Below are 15,665 nucleotides of genomic sequence, written 5' to 3' on the forward strand. Positions count from 1 at the left end.
CAAAGTTTTTCTGATTCACACACTGGACCCTAGTGCCCAGCACAAAGACTGGCCTGGATTTCCCATTCAACTGACATTAAAGTGTCTCTTCCCAGAGCTCCACCTCGTCCAGCCAGGAGGCTCCGGCTCTCCTCCCCTGCTCTGGGGCAACACCTTTCTGTCTTGGGCTTGGAGAGCACAGACCCTGATGCAGTGAGTGAAGCAGCAACGTGAGCAGAGTACTGTCTTACCTCCATGAGGGGAGCCAGCATCCACACATTCCGCCTGCATCTCCTAGAAGTCTCCTCTATGCTGGGTGCTGCTGCCCTCTGCAGAGAACATGGCTGTGCACAAGATCAACCGAGTCAGGGGCACCTGGGTGGCTTAGTCGGTTAAGTGTCTGCCTTTGGATCAGGTCATGTTCCCCAGGGTCTTGGGATCCCAGGGTCCTGCTCAGTGGGGAGTCTGCTTCTCCTTTTGCCTGCAACTCCCCCTGCTTGTTCTCTCTCTCTCAAATAAATAAATTAAATATATATTTTTTAAAGACCAACCAAGTCTCTTTTATCTTGAATTTTATAATCTAGCTGGGGGTCAGAGAATAAACAAAGAAATAAGTAAATAATCTCAAATACTGGTAAGTGCTGTTGGCGGGGTGGGAGGAATCAGGCTCCTCAGTAAGTGAAACACAGACCTACTCTATATCCTGGTAATTCCACTCCCAGGCATTTACCTGAGGAACTGAAAACAGGGACCCAGATAAGTCTGTGTACGCCCCGTTCACACCAGCACTACTCACAACGGCCAAACAGTGGAAACAGCCCCGATGTCCATCAGCTGGTGAACGGATAAACAAAATGTGACTCATGTATACAGTGGAATATACTCTTCAGCCATCCAAAGGAACAGAGCACTGACGCTGCAATGCAGGTGACCCTCGAAAAATTATGCTCAACCAAAGAGGTCAGACATAAATAACATAGTGTATGGCTCCTTTTATATGATATGTCCAGAACCGGCAAATCCACAGAGATAGAAAGTGGTTTAGAGGTTGTGGGGCTTTGGGGCCAGGAGATGGGGAGTTAGTTTAATGGGGACAGAGTTTTCAGTTCGGGAAGATGAAGTTCTCAAAATAGAAAGTGGGGATAGTTGCACAGCCATGCGAGTGTGCTTAATGTCCTGAACTATACACTTCCCAACAGTTAAAATGGTCAATTTTATATTATGAGTATTCTACCACAATTTAAAAATGTATATACTTGGGGCGCCTGGGTGGCTCAGTGGCTTAAGCCCCTGCCTTCAGCTCAGGTCATGATCTCAGGGTCCTGGGATCAAGCCCCACATTGAGGGGGAGTCTCTGCTCAGCGGGGAGCCTGCTCCCCACCTTCTGCCTGCCTCTCTGTCTACTTGTGATCTCTCTCTCTCTCTGTCAAATAAATAAATAAAAATCTTTTTAAAAATGTATATACTAAAATCAGACTGGGCAATGGAATGGGGTAAGGGAGTGAGGGGCAAGATAGCAGTGGTTGGGGAAGTCCTCTCTGAGGAGATTAATTCTGAGCTGACTCCTGAATAATGTAAGATGAGTGTTCCTGGCAGTAGGAACAGCAGATTCAAAGGCCCTGTGGTGGGATGTGTTTACAGAACAGGTGAAAAACCACTGATGTGAAAAAGCAATAGGCATGGGCTCCTACTGGGGTGGAGGGATTGGTTCATTTTCTGGGGCTGTTGTAACAAAGTATCAAAAACCAGGTGCAGCCCCCCCCCCCCAAAAAAAAAACCACCACAGAAATCTATTCTCTGGCAGTTCTGGAGGCCAGAAGTTGAAACTCAAGGTACTGACAGGGTTGGTTGCTTTTGGAGACTGTGAGGGAGAATCCATTCTATGCCTGTCCAGGTTCTGGGGGTTGCTGGCGATCCTTGGCATTCCTTGGTTTGCAGTTGTAAAGACAATTGTGGTTGGATTTGGGATTCACCGTAAATCGGGACCTCATCTCCAGATGAGAGTCCTGGATTCCTAATTCTGTCTGCAAAGACCCTTTTTCCGAATAAGGTCAGATTCACGGGTTCCAGAGGTTAGGACATGGCCACGTCTCGTGGGGGCCACCATTCAACCCGCTACGGGGCTAAAAATAGACGCAGCAACACAAACCACCTAGAGAAGCTCTCTCCGGCGCCCTGCGAAGCGCTCTCCTACATCATCTCGGGACATGCCCAAACGCCAGTACCATGATGTTTCAGTTTCAGAGATGGGGAAACTGAGAGCCGGCAGGTAAGATCACTCACCCCGTGGTGTGTCCCCGCTCGTGGTGTGAACCCCCCCTCCCAGCCAGGGTTCGAACCCCCTTCTGATCGGATTTCAGAGGTTGCACTCTTCATGCGTCCTCCAAGGCAGGGCCCCTGCGGCGCACAACTGCAGGGGGCGCCTTTCCCTCGGTGCCCACCCCCCGCCCCAGCAAGTGTGTCTCGGAGGATTCGGCCTCCCCAGCACGCAGCTGGGTCCTCGGCACGCGCGGCTTGGTCCACAGGGAGCGGCCGGCTAGGGACCCTGGGAATGGGGTCCTAAAGCTATTTCCTCTCCTTCTCTCCCTCCCTCCTAATCTAGGGAATGAGGCCATGGCCGTCGTTTATTTGTTTGTTTGTTTGTTCCTTGTTTTGTTTTTAAATCTGTGATGCGCCATCGGGAAATCATTTCCGCTTCTGCCCCTGGTGAGGCTCTTGGAAATACCTCCCTTTCAGCCAATGGGGAGCACCGGATTCTGGCAGGGGCTGTGCTTTTCGGTCGGCCCTGCCCCCACTCACCCACCCTGCACACAAAAGCAGCATAATTAACTGTCTCAAGGCAGCCGAGCCTCCGCCAGCTGCGAGCTGGCGAGGAGAAAACACCTCGGAGGCACGGTCCGCGGCGGCGGCAGGGGCCTCGAGCGCGGCCGGCCGAGGGGCCGCCGCCCGCTCGCTGCAGCCGTCCCCCACCTCCGGACGAAAGCGCCCATCTGCGCCGCCACGTTGCTCGGGTGACCTTCCCCGGGTGCGGAGTCCGCCCCTGCGCGCGTCCTCCTCGGATGCTCTGAAGGCCGGCGGACTGCGCTCCGAAGGCGAGGGGTGTCCGGCTGCCTCCGCGCCGGGCTCGCCTTTGTTTGCGCGCAACCCGCGGAGGCCTCCGAGGTGAGTCTCCCTTCCTTTCTCGCAGCCCTGCCCGGCGAGGTCTATCCCGAGGCATCCGCGGCCGCAAAGCCCCTTCTGGCAGGTGGGGCGGGTGGGAGCGGGCGGGGAGCCGCGGTCTTGTGATTCTCCGGGTGGCCACACAGCCATGTCTCCCGGTGCCGGGGAAAACCATCCGCAGGCACACACACCCACAGTCCGCCTGCCGTGCCCACCGTGCACCTGCTCGGCGGAGGACTGCACCATTTTCAGGACGTGCTTAGAGATTAGGCTGATAAAACCCTCAGCCTCTCTCTGGGACGCTTCCTAAGAGACCGAGATGTACACGTCCCATCTCTGTGCATTCCCTATTTATAACACCGTGAGCGGATTTGGAGGAAAAAAAAAAAAAAAAAGACTTGCTAGATGTGTACACAGAGGCTTGCCTATGGGGTGGAGAGGAAGGCAGAAGGCTGAGCACGGATTCCTCCTTCCCCGTCTGAATCTGATGTGACACACCGGTAATTCAACAGCGCCGAGCCGAGCCTCATTCTCCATGCTCAAACGTGAAGTCGGGATCTTAGGACAGGCGTGTACAGGGCCCACGGGGACCCACCACACCCCACATTGAGAGGGTCGTGGGGCCGGCATGTGTGGCTCCAGGGTCCCGGCCGTGGGTGGGATTGGGGGAGGGGGGTATGCTTCCTGGGGGCTGAGGTCACACCCGGCTCGGGATAAGGAAAACATGCAGAGACCTCGCTCTCGCCCGAAAGGAAATGAATTTCCATGGACCCGAACTTTCCCCTGCAGCAAGGTTCTGGGCGGTTGTTCTCGCCCCCGGCATAAGAAGAGATTTTTATGTTTTATTTATTTATGTATTTAATTTTTTTTTTGGCGTATTGCGTCTTACTGTCCCTCCTCCATGAATGAATGACGACATTCAGAACGGTGACAAGAATCCGGTGGGAAACTCTCACCCAAGTGTGTGTGGCGGGGGAGGGGGGGTGTCTAATTTTAGTTACCCCTCCCCCCCTGCCTGGCCTTCCCTCTTCCCTCTCCCGACCCCAACCCGGACCCGCAACCGCGAATGCAGACCCCGCCCACGGGGGCTGCTATCCGCGCCCAAAACGTTAGCCTTGCACCGGCTCTGCAGGGGGGTAGCCTCGGCAACTGGAAGGATGGGGGGCGGGGACGGGGCGGGGGAGGGGGGAAGGCTTAGGTGCTGGTGTGTACGAGTAAGAACCCAGGAGCTGCTTGGAGGATGGGAGGCAAGGACACAGCGAGCCCTCTGTAGTGACTGTCAAGCCCAGCCCAAGTTCCCTTCCCGAACATGCAATTAAGACAGGGTTTCTCGATCTCAGATCTACGGGCGGTTGGGACTGAATCATTTTTGGTCCTGAGGGGGGTGCATCTTGAGCCCTCTGCGGTGTTGAGCAGCATCCCTGGGCTCCGCGCACTTGATCCAGTAGCCCCCTCCCCAGGCTGGGACACCAAAATGCCTGTAAACATTGGCAAGTGTCTCCTGGGGGAAGGGGCGAGGGCAACATTATCTGCAATTGGAAGCCACTGGTTTCAAAGCGTGGAACCCATGGAGTTGACCAAGTTTAAGATCCTGGAATGTTATGTTCAAAAAGGTATTACATAAAGCTCCTTTCTGGTGCAACTTTTCGGTTTGCAGATGGGGCTGCTGAAGCTGGGAGGAGTGACCGGGGGAGTCACCATTCAGGGTGCTGCCTGTCTCCCCACCCGGTCCCCAGCTCCTCAGAAAAATAAAAAACAAAACTCGTGTTTTGTGCTTAGTAAGAATTACGACCCCAGCTTCCAGCCCCAGTCTCTTTCCACGCTGCAGGCCCTAGTCCTGAGGTCGTGGGGTCGAGACCTGCTTCTTTGTTGGGGGTAAAGGAGCAGGGCAGGTAGCCTGGAGAAGGTAGAGGTGGGCTGGGGTCAACCCGGTCCTATTTGAAAGCATCTGCCCCAGGCACCAGGGTGGTTCAGTCGGTTCAGCACCTGCCTTCGGCTCAGGTCATGATGCTGGAGTCCCAGGATGGAGTCCCGCATCAGGCTCCCTGCTCGGTGGGGAGTCTGTTTCTCCCTCTGCCTCCCACCCTGTTCGTGCTCTCTCGCTCTTACGCTCGATCTCTCTCAAATAAATAAATAAAAATTCTAAAAATCTTTAAAAAGACACCACAAAAGAGTCCCAGCGAGGAAGTTTAAGTATATTAGTCACTAACACTTTAGTATAAATGATTTTAGTTAAATTTATTGCTTCCCAGTTTAAATCCAAGGTAAGGGAGGGATGATGAGCCCTAAGAAGAACGGACTTCAGAGCTTCATAGCGAGGTGGGCTGACACCTGGTGACTCAGCCCCTCACCTGGGTTCCAATTCCAGACGCACGTGGCGGTCATCAGCTCTCTACCTCTCTGTTTTCTCACCTGGGACCTGGGGAAACCTCCTGGGGCTGGCCCGTGATTCCGTGTAATGAAGAATGCAACATTCTGCATGTTGATCTGACGGGCCACATGTGGGCGGGGGGTTGTTAGTACGATGACCGTCCAGTAAGGCTTCCGTTTGGCCCGCCTTCAGGGTTCATCTCTGCTTCACGTCAGCGCCTCTCCTCGGTTCTCATGGGGACCACTGAAGCCACGCTCCGGATGGAAAACGTGGATGTGAAGGAAGAATGGCAGGACGAAGGTCTTCCCAGGTACGGCTCCTCTGTCTCCACATCCCGCCTGTCGCACTGGGTGGGGGGATGCCCACCGCTTCTCTGAGCTGGGGTGCGGAGGACGCCGCCGGTGGGTGGCGCCAGGCACATAACAAATATTTGCTGAATTTTTTTAAGATTGATTCCTCACCCCCCACCTCCACCAAAGCCCCCCAAAACCTCCCATTCCCACGCTGTTTTAAGAGCTCTGAACATTCTTCGACAACCTTCTCACGACTGTGATATTCTCACACGTGTTCCCATGAATCCAGGTGTTACCACATTTTTTTTTACCTGTGGCAGGCAGAGGGATCTCATCCGACTCCTGCTTAAAACCCCTGCGGGCAGGGGCACCTGGGTGGCTCAGTGGGTTAAAGCCTCTGCCTTCAGCTCAGGTCATGATCTCAGGGTCCTGGGATCGAGTCCCGCATCGGGCTCTCTGCTCATCGGGGAGCCTGCTTCCCTCTCTCTCGCTGCCTGCCTCTCTGCCTACTTATGATCTCTCTCTGTCAAATAAACCTTTAAAAAACAAAAACAAAAAAACCCTGCGGGCAGAGGCCCTCCCCAGGGAAATTCCACGTTCAGCCCCCCTCCTCTTCCGTCTCCCCCACCACATCCCCATCACGCCCCTCCAGTTCTAGAAGCTCCTTCCCATTCCTTCCCGGTGCTGACTGTCAGACTTCGCACTGGCTGTTCCCTCTGCCTGGCGTGCCCTTCCCAGACCCCATGCTTCCCTTGCTTCCTTCAGATCTCGGCGCACAAGCCTCCCTCTTGGAGGGGACCCCTTGGGGCCATTCATCACCCACTGGCTCCGTCCCTGAATGGTTTTCTTCCTAAACAGCAGCCCCCAAAGACATCCACATCCTAATCCCTGTGCCCTGCGAATGTTCCCCTGCACGGCAAAGTCACTCTGCAAACGTGATGAAGCTAAGGACCTCAAAATGGGGACATGACCCCGAGCTGTCCCCATGTCATCGCAAGGGTGCTTCCGGGAGCTCGAAGGGAGAGCCTGTTTTCAAACCTTTCCCAGATTCTCCCTTCGAGCTTCCAGAAGGAACCGGCCCTGCCCACACCTTGCCTTCAGCCCCGTGAAGCCGATTTCGGACTCCCTCCGGCCTCTGGAATCGTACGAGAACGAATGTGTGCTGCCGTAAGCCACTTAGTGCACACGGTGGTTCTTAGCCACAGGACGCTCGGCAAGTCTAATACCTTAAATACGTCACATAATTATCTTGTTGGTAGTGTTTCCCCCACCAGACCCCCCACACACACACAGCCGGGGCGTTGGGTTGGATCGCCGATGTAGGGCAGCAAGAGGACAGACCCCGGCGCACGGTGGGCGCTCAGTAGCTATTGAGCAAGTGGGGGACGTACGGGCAGGAATAAGACGCCGTGTGGGAAGGGAGCGGAGACACACGAGCCACCAGGCCTCATGTCCCTCTGTTTGCTCCTCGGGGCGGCGTGGGGTAACGTGGTTGGCACAGGCTCCCTTATTCCGATGGCGGGACCCTCGGCCGGCCTCCGTCCTTCCGTAACAGTGCACCGCAGGGGCTGACGCCCAGGAGCTCGGGATGTAACCCTCCCTCCGGGAAGGACGAGCCCAAGAGATGCCCGCGCGCACCCTGCAAAAGCACATGGGAAGAAGGTCTCCAGCTCCAGAAAATCCCAGCCGCTGAGGGGCCGAAGGCTTCCTTGTGCCTCAGTTTCCCTGTCTGTGAAGCGGGGACGTTAACCCCTCGCTCGCAGAGCCGTTGGGGGACCTGGCTGAGGCGCGCGGCACGAGGCGGCAGGGGTGGGCTCTCCACGTGAGGCAGGCCACGGAGCGCACAGTCCCCCTCGGACGGGGCCTTCTCAGGGGGGCCCTGTTCATCCCGCTCTCTGCCCCTCCCCCCCATGTAAAAGCCAGCCCCCCCCCCCAAGCCTTGCTAGAGGAATGGGGCAGCTGCGGATGTGAATTTCAAGTGAGTTTCTCCAGCTGCAGAGGGTCCCTCTCGGGCTTCAGTGGGCCAGTGTCTGCGGCACAGTGGCCCCGCTGTGCAGCCCGGGGCGGGAGCCAGTCCTCAGCCGGGGCATCTGCCTTCCTCGCTCTGCAAGACGGGAGCGCAGCTCCTTGCAGGGGCAGCCGGGTGCCCGACCACAGAAGCTCTTCTGTCTGGTGCCCGACAGCCCGCAGTTCTGTTCCTTCCAGCTCAGTGATCCCTCCCCGGAGGCATCGTCCAGCTCAGGGTGGCTGAGGGCTGGCCCCGTGCCCACAGCCCCTCCTGCCACCATGACCTTGTATCATCTTTCTTCACCTCTGCCCCAGAGGGCGGCCCGGAGAGGATGTAGCGCGCTGCTTTGTATCTCCATTCTCTGTAAGGCTCTGCACCCACTGTGTGCCAGGCCCTGGGCAAGACACTGGGGACACACGGCCAACAAGACAAGACAGCCTTGTGGGGCATTCAGTCTGGGGCAGAAGCATGCTTTTCCCTTGTGAACTTATAAACTTATAAACCCAATATAAAACTGAAGCTGGGTTCCTGGTAGCTGGGGGAATGCCTAGACCTGGGGGGCGGGGGTGTCTGACCAGGCTGGAGAGAGTAGAGAGGTGGGGGAGGGCACTCGTCCTAAGCCGTGAAGGATGAAGAAGGCTAGGGGTAGGGGCTGAGCATTCGAAGCTCAGAGAGCAGTGTGTGCAAAGGCCCTGAGGCCAGTGGAAGCAGGTTGAGAGACAGACGGAAAGCTGAGGGGGCATCTTGGCCAGCATCTCACAGCTAAGGAGAGGCAGGGACAGGGGTGGACAGATGCCTGACTGGTGCCTCAGTCTGCCCGTCCCCCCACAAGCAAGTGGCCGTGGGTTTTGTTTGTAATTTTTTATTCTGATACAGTTCTAAACTTAGAATAAAAAATTACAAGAATGGTGTAAGGCATAGCTGTGGACTTTTCCCCAGATTTGCCAATTAGAATCACACTCCCTTAGCTTTCTCCTTCCCTGCTGTGTCTCTCCCCTTTCTGGTCTCTCTCTGTCTCTCCCTCCCTCCTTGGTCTCTGCCCCTCTTCCTGTTTGTATCTCTCTGTCCCTGCCCGGGGCCATGCCAGAGCATCTCTGTCCCCCAGCCCAACACACACACGGAGCTGATTTCATGTGGCACACACCCCAGCCGTCCCAAACGTGTGTGGCCACTGTAGGTTCAGGGCACGACGTGGTAGAGGGCTCGGAGCACCACGGCGCCCTCCTCAGCTCTGCCCTTCTCTGTCCCCGGCTCCAGCCGAGCCGGCTCATGGCTTCTGGTCTCCTGCTTATGCCGACAAAACAGCGTTCCACTGACAATTACGCTCGCACCTTGCTGGAGGCAGGAAGTCAGGTCAGGGGGCCCGGCAGGGTTGGGCTCAGTGAGGGCTCTTTTCCGGGCTTGTAGACGGCTGCCCTCTGGCTGTGGCCTTTCCTCTGTGCTCGCTCCTGTGCGGAGAGATCACTCCTGTCGCTCCCCCTTCTTATGAAGCACAGCCTGATGGCGTCAAGGCCCCCTTTCTGAGCTACTTTAACCTGACTGCCTCTTAAAGGCCTGTCTCCAAATGAATCACATTGGGTTTTGGTCCTTCAGCAGGTGAATTTGGGTGTGGGGGCGGGGAACATGATTTAGTCTCTAACGTCCTCTTTGCAAAGACCCAGCCCAACTGCGGGGTGTGGAGTTGGGTGGGGGCGGGGCTGTGGTGCCCCCCAAGGCCTGGGGAGCCTCCCTGAGGCTGTGGTGTGTGTGGGGGGGACTGGAGGGGGACAAAGGGACAGGAGTGTTGGACCTTACAGAGAAGGCACAATGGCACATCTGTCTGGACATCTAGAAACCACCAAAGTGGCCAACGAGTAACCTTTTAGACCTCTCTGGTTCCCTGGGCTGGGCTTTGGGGGTGTCGTGCTGTGAGACCCCAACACTGTCAGCCCAGTCTCGAGCCTCGGAAAAGCCTCCCTCTGCCCAGGAAGAGACTGTGTGTTTGCCGCGCACCAGAAACGGCCTCAGGCCGGCAGAGAGGGAGGCTCGCCAGCCACAGAGGGGAGACTGAGTCAGCAGTGCCCAAGCGTGATGCCCTCCAAGTCCTGGAGCACAGGCAGGGCGGGGGGCATGGTCAAAGTTCATCTCCAATTCCCTTGTCTCACACCGTGAAAATCCAAAGCCAGAGGCTGGAACGTGAGGGCGGACTTGAGCCAGGAGCCGCCTGTGAGGTCCGCACCGTTGAGCCGCAGAGACGCTCCAAATTGCTGGTGCTCCCGCTGGTCCTCCCCAGTACTCACAGATGTACCCTCGCCCAGTCTGTCCTTCCACTAGCTGCTTCTCTGAGGGCCGGGCCCGTGACTCCCCAAAGCAAGATAGGAAGAGGCACGGCACGTCCTTGCAGGAGGCCAACAGAGAAAGCAGGAGGCAGCACTCTGGACAGAGGGGTGAGAGGTGCAAAGGCACTGGGGCATAGCAGGCCTTGGTGTGGTAGGGCATGCCGCCCCGGAGCCCAGCTGGGTGGCAGGAATGGGGTGGAGGGCTCCCAGATGTCGTGGGCTGGAGGGGTGCCGGTCAGAGATCTGGATTCCACGCTGCGGGCTGCATGGGACAACAGAGCTGGGTCCTAGAGGCTAGAAATCCAAAGTCAAGGTGTCACCAAGGCCCTGCTCCCTCTTAAAGGCCTCCTTTAAGGGGACGCTCCTTCCTGCCTCTCTCAGCTTCCGGGCGGCCTACAATCCTGGGCCTTCCCCGCAGTCGGTCTCGTCCTCACGTGGCCCCATCCCTGCGTCTGCGTCCAAATTCCCTGGTTCTCATCCACACGCCGCTCACCGGATTTAGGGCCCCGGTAATCCAGGATGACCTCTTCGTACCATAATTACGTCTGGAGCGGGCGCCCTCCATCCGCTCCCCCCGCTTTATCCCCTCCCCCATGACCCCTCCCCTCCCCCACCCTCCATCCCCCCCACCCCCACCCCACTGGCCCCTTTCTGATCTGTGCCTTGTTCTCTCCAAGCTCATTCCCGCCTCAGAACCTCTGCCCCAATGGAGTGTCCTTGTCCCGGGCTTCCGACTCTGCCAGCCTCCTGCTTTCAGGGCTCCGTTCAAAAGTCACCTCCTCAAAGATGCCTTCCCTGATTGCCCACCACTGCACCTCCTCTCCTCCCCCCTTCTTCTGGCTTATTTGTGTCGAATATCACCCTCGGCTTCCTTCATCTATTGGTTTACTCCATCGTTATCTTTCTTTCCTCCAGCATCTGTCAGCGTCCCTGCAAAGTTTTTCATTTTCTACATATATGATCTACGTTACTACATATATGATATATATTACTCATCATATTTATGTTAAAAGTTATACAATAATTACATAACATGTCATATTATTTAATTATATATTTATATAGAAACTACTTGGGGCACCTCGGTGGCTCAGTGAAGCGTGTGCCTTCGGCTCAGGTCGTGATCCCAGGGTCCTGAGATGGACCACATGGGGCTCCCGGCTCGGTGGGGAGCCTACTTCTCCCTCTGCCTCTCTGCCTACTTGTGCGCTCTCTCTCTGTCAAATCAATAAGTTAAACATCTTAAAAAAACAAATTATTTATATTTGTGTTACTGCATTTGTTAATTTACCATTCTTTGTTAACATATACTATTATTGTATTTTTATGTTACACGTACAATTATGTGTAATTACATATAATCACATATATAATTATATGTATATTTTATATGTAATATATAGAATGTATTATACATTTTCTATATTATTTTGTACATGAGTATGTATCTTTATCTTTATTTTGAAAGAGGGAGCAGGGTGAGGGCAGAGGGAGAGAGAGAGACTCCACGCTGAGCACGGAGTCCCCCGCGGGACTCCATCTCAGGGCCCCCGAGATCATGACCTGAGTCGAAATCAAGAGCCAGATGCTTCACCGACTGAGCCGCTCCGGCGCCCCAAGGACATATGTTTTCCATGCCATGACTTACTCCAAGGCAGCGGCTCACAGCTTGCGGGGACCGGTGTGTCTGAAATGCCCAGGGCAGGCTGGGGTCGCCGGTGGTAGTGAGGACAAAGCTGCTACTTCTTCAGGGAGACTTTGACGTCTTTCGGTGGCAGGAGACCCGCCTTGTCGAGTGTAGTGTCTTTCCCTTGGCGTCCTGGGATGGGGAATGTCCATCTACCAGGCGTCTTGACAGCAGCCCCTGGGTGGTCCATTGACTCAGTGTTCCTGCAGCCTGGCTGGGAGGGTCTGTCCTCGCCCTGCTCGGGATGGGGATGTAGCCTGGAGCCCCGACACCCAACATGTCTTTGTTAGTTGAGTGGAAAGGAAGGGCTAGTTCCGTTCCCATTTTACAGATGCAGAAAACCGGCTCCACGGGAAGGGTGCCACCCACACGCGTCACCCTGGAAAGTGGCAGAGCGGGAGTGTGCTTCCAGGCTCACTCAGACACCCGCTCCGCCTCCCTGGGGCCTCAGTTTCCCCGTCTGCACCAAGCAGCTAGATGCTTTCCCCACCTTGACCTTTCCGCTGTCACCGGGCCACCTTCTGCTAGGTTGTGGCGGACATGTGATTTACGGTGGACCTGTCCAGGGCGGGGTGACTGCATCACATCCTGATGGAACCGGACAGCCCGGGCTGCAAAACTGTGCAGCTTCCCTCCGGCAGGGGGAGACGGGGGGGGGGGGGTGGGGGGTGGGGTGGGGGGGTGGGCAGGACAGGGGGTCCCAGGCTGGTGGATTTTTCCCTGATGTCCGCACTGGGGTCGGTGCACGTGCGCCGAACGAGCACCAGAGGGCGGTAGAGAGCAACGACTGGCACCAGCTCCGCCCGCGGGTTGTAACTCCTCCCCTCCCCCGGGGAGGGGCCGGGGAGGGGTGGGGGAGGTCAGAGGCCAGCCTCAGTTTCCTCCTCTGCGCAGTGGGCTCCTCCCTGCCTCCTAGGGGTGCTGTGAGGAGCGGGTGTGAACATCCCCAGCCGGCCCGCCGCGGGCGCCCTGCCCGTGCGGTAAGTTCGATTCCAGCTCGCCCCGCACGGGAGTCGCAGCCCGAGACCGCGGTGGGCGCCCGGCCGGCGGTGGACAGGCCCGTAGGGATCCGGAACCACATGCCAGCACCCAGGGGAGCGGCCCGCAATCCCCTCCCGGCGCGTGGTTGCCACTCACAGACGGCAGAGCCGTGGCTGAAAAAAGACAGAAATCCAAAATGTGTGTGGCTCGTCTCTGATCCGACAGCAAAGTAAAGTGTCTTCCAGGGCCGCGGGGGCAGGACGAGACCTGCCGCGGGGCCTCCGCCGTCAGTGCGCCGCCTGGGGTAAGCTGGCAGGTGGCAGGTGTGTTTCTGGGCTCTGGGGCCCTGGGCTCCGTGGGTCACTCCCGTGGAGCTGCGGACCAGCCAGAGCGGCGGGGACTCGCCACGGGCGTGTCTGCCTTGTCGGCCTCTTCTGACCTCATTCCAAGCTTGTTCTTCTTTTTTAAAATTTTATTTAATATTTGACAGAGAGAGAGAGAGAGAGCACGAGCAGAAGCAGGGGGAGGGGCAGAGAGAGAAGCAGGTGCCCCGCTGAGCAGCAGTTGTGCGCACACAACTCAGTTGCCTTTGGTACATTTACGATGTTAAGCGGCTCTCACCTCTGTTGAGTTCCCGACCATTCCACCTCCCCAAAATGAAACCTCGTCCCCCTTGGCAGCCACTTGTCACCCCCCAGCCCCCAGCTCCCACAAGCCCCCTTCCCGTCCCGTCCGTGGAGGAGCCTGGTCTGGGCGTGTCACACGCATGGACTCACACCCCACAGGGGCCCCCTGTGTCTGGTTCCCTCCCTGTGCGTCATGGGCTCGGGGTTGGGTCCCAGGGCCGCGCGTGGGGGCACCTCGCTCCTGCTGGGCCCGGGTGACCTGCCCGCGCGTGGGGGACACACCGTGTGTATCTGTGCATCTGTCAGTGGACATTTGGGGTGCTTCCACGTTTTGGCTGCTGTGACTCCCGTCGCTGTGAACACTGGGGTGTGAGCCTTCGTGTGGACGCGTGTCGTCCCTTCCTGTGGGACTTTCCAGTGCGGCCGTGTGACCTGCGTGGGAGCAGAGCGAGGTCCCATGTGTCCCTTACCCCCCAGACCCTCCACTGCACCTGGGGGGTAGTGTTTGCTCAAGGAACCCTAGATGTTTGAGGAGTGGGAGGAGGGCGAGCAGAAGAGGGAGAAGCAAACCAGCCCTGCGCCCAGAGGAACAGGTTCTCAAAAGGGAAGGAACTCCCCTGCTGAGTGTCCCGGGTGAGGCTGCGCTTCCCCGGGCCAGCACGGCCTGCGGCTGGAGCCTCTGGGAGCCGCTGGGCTTTGCAAAAGTCCTGCCTCCAACCCAGCCAGTATTTCCCAGGAGCAAAGGACCCGCAGCGTGTGGGTCAAACTCCGGCAGCATGAGCTGTTGCTCCCCAAAGGGGCCCGGGTATCGACAGGAAAAAAAAAAAGGTCTTATTTTGGGGCACCTGCGTGGCTCAGTCGGGTGAGTCGGGTGAGCGGCCAACCTCTGCTTTCGGCTCAGGTCATGGTCTCAGGGAAGTGAGACTGAGGCCCCCGGCGGGCTCCCTGCTCAGTGCAGGGTCTGCCTGTCCCTCGCCCCTGCTCGCTCTCTCTGTCTCTCTCTCAAATAAATAAATAAATAAATAAAATCTTTAAAAAAGGTCTTATTTTGCAAATCCACACTCAGCCGAGGATTAAAGGGATACAAACGCATAGTTGGCGGCATTATTTAAAAAAAGAAAAACACTTGCCCTTTTAGGGGTCTTAGATTTACAGGGACACCTGGGTGGCTCAGTCTAACTCGATCTTGGTTTAAATCATCGTCTCCGGGTTCAGAAGGTCGAGCCCGGCGTCAGGCTCCTCGCGTAGCGGGCGTTCTGCTTCCCTCCCTCTGCCCCTCCCCCCACCCCCATGTGTCTCTCTAAATAAATGAATAAATAAAGGGAAGAAGTTTTAGAATTACAGAAGAGTTGCAAAAACATTACAGAAAGTTTCCATATATTCTGTATTTGGCTTGTCCTGTGATTCATGTCTTGCCTTAGAAGGGTGCCTGCCTCTGTTACAAGTAATAGACCCACATGGATGCGTTCTCAGTAAGCAAAGTCCACAATTTATTCCGATTTCCTCAGTTTCCCCCAGTGTCCCTTTTCCGTCCCAGGACCCTGTCCCAGGCTCCCACGTGACAGAGTCATCACATCTCCTTGGGCTTCTCTGGGCTGGGACTGTTTCTCAGACTTCCCTGGTTTTTGGTGCCCCTTGGTGGTGGCACAGGGGACGGGGCAGGGTTTGGTAGGAAGCCCCTTCCCTGGATTTGTCTGGGGCTTTTCTCATGGTGAGACCTGGGGGGGATAGGTTTGGGGAGGAAGATCCCCGAGTCAAGTGTCCTTCTCCTGACACTTGGGGGACGGCTTGTCACCCAGACGTTGCCTCGGTCCCCTGGCTGAGGTGGGCAGTCAGGTGTCTCCCCTGCTTGGTCACTCATTACCCATTCGCATGCTGTCCCGCCTCCCCAGCCCACATTTCCAGGAAGGACTCCCTTGACATTCGTGGGACATCTGCACTGAAATTTTGTCTCGTCTCCCTATTTATTTATTCAGTCATTTATTTACATCTTCATGGACTCACGGACGCTCTATTTTATACCTCTGGCTTATAGTCCGATGCCCCGTGATGTATTCTGTCGCTCGAACCGTTCAGGCGCTGACCACGGCGAGCTCTTTTGGCTGATGGTCGTGTTTCCTCGACAGCTTTTTGCCACATTTAGTAGCCAAAATTCCTCGGAGACCCAACTCGGCAGGGTGCCCCCCGGAAAGCACTGCGTCTGTTCCAAAGAGACATTGTGACCCTGCATGAGACCCTCTTTC

The 15,665-nt window shown here is 56.5% G+C and overlaps 1 protein-coding gene across 2 annotated transcripts in view; it reads left to right on the forward strand.

Annotated features, from left to right (window-relative positions):
• Positions 1 to 2,045: 2,045 nt before the first annotated feature.
• The window catches only part of ATCAY (ATCAY kinesin light chain interacting caytaxin), a 29,410-nt gene continuing 15,790 nt past the window's right edge, over positions 2,046 to 15,665 (forward strand). The window contains exons 1-2 of one of the 2 annotated variants that reach the window (XM_032306253.1): positions 2,046 to 2,248; positions 5,702 to 5,819. In XM_032306253.1, the coding sequence (XP_032162144.1) occupies positions 5,743 to 5,819 (77 nt within the window). In that variant the 5' untranslated portion in view covers positions 2,046 to 2,248; positions 5,702 to 5,742. Of the gene's footprint in view, positions 2,249 to 2,458; positions 3,142 to 5,701; positions 5,820 to 15,665 lie in introns of those variants that run through there. The other variant, XM_032306249.1, reaches the window with a different exon arrangement.

This window comes from Mustela erminea, chromosome 1 (assembly GCF_009829155.1).
Source record: "Mustela erminea isolate mMusErm1 chromosome 1, mMusErm1.Pri, whole genome shotgun sequence".
NCBI classification, from domain to species: domain Eukaryota; kingdom Metazoa; phylum Chordata; class Mammalia; order Carnivora; family Mustelidae; genus Mustela; species Mustela erminea.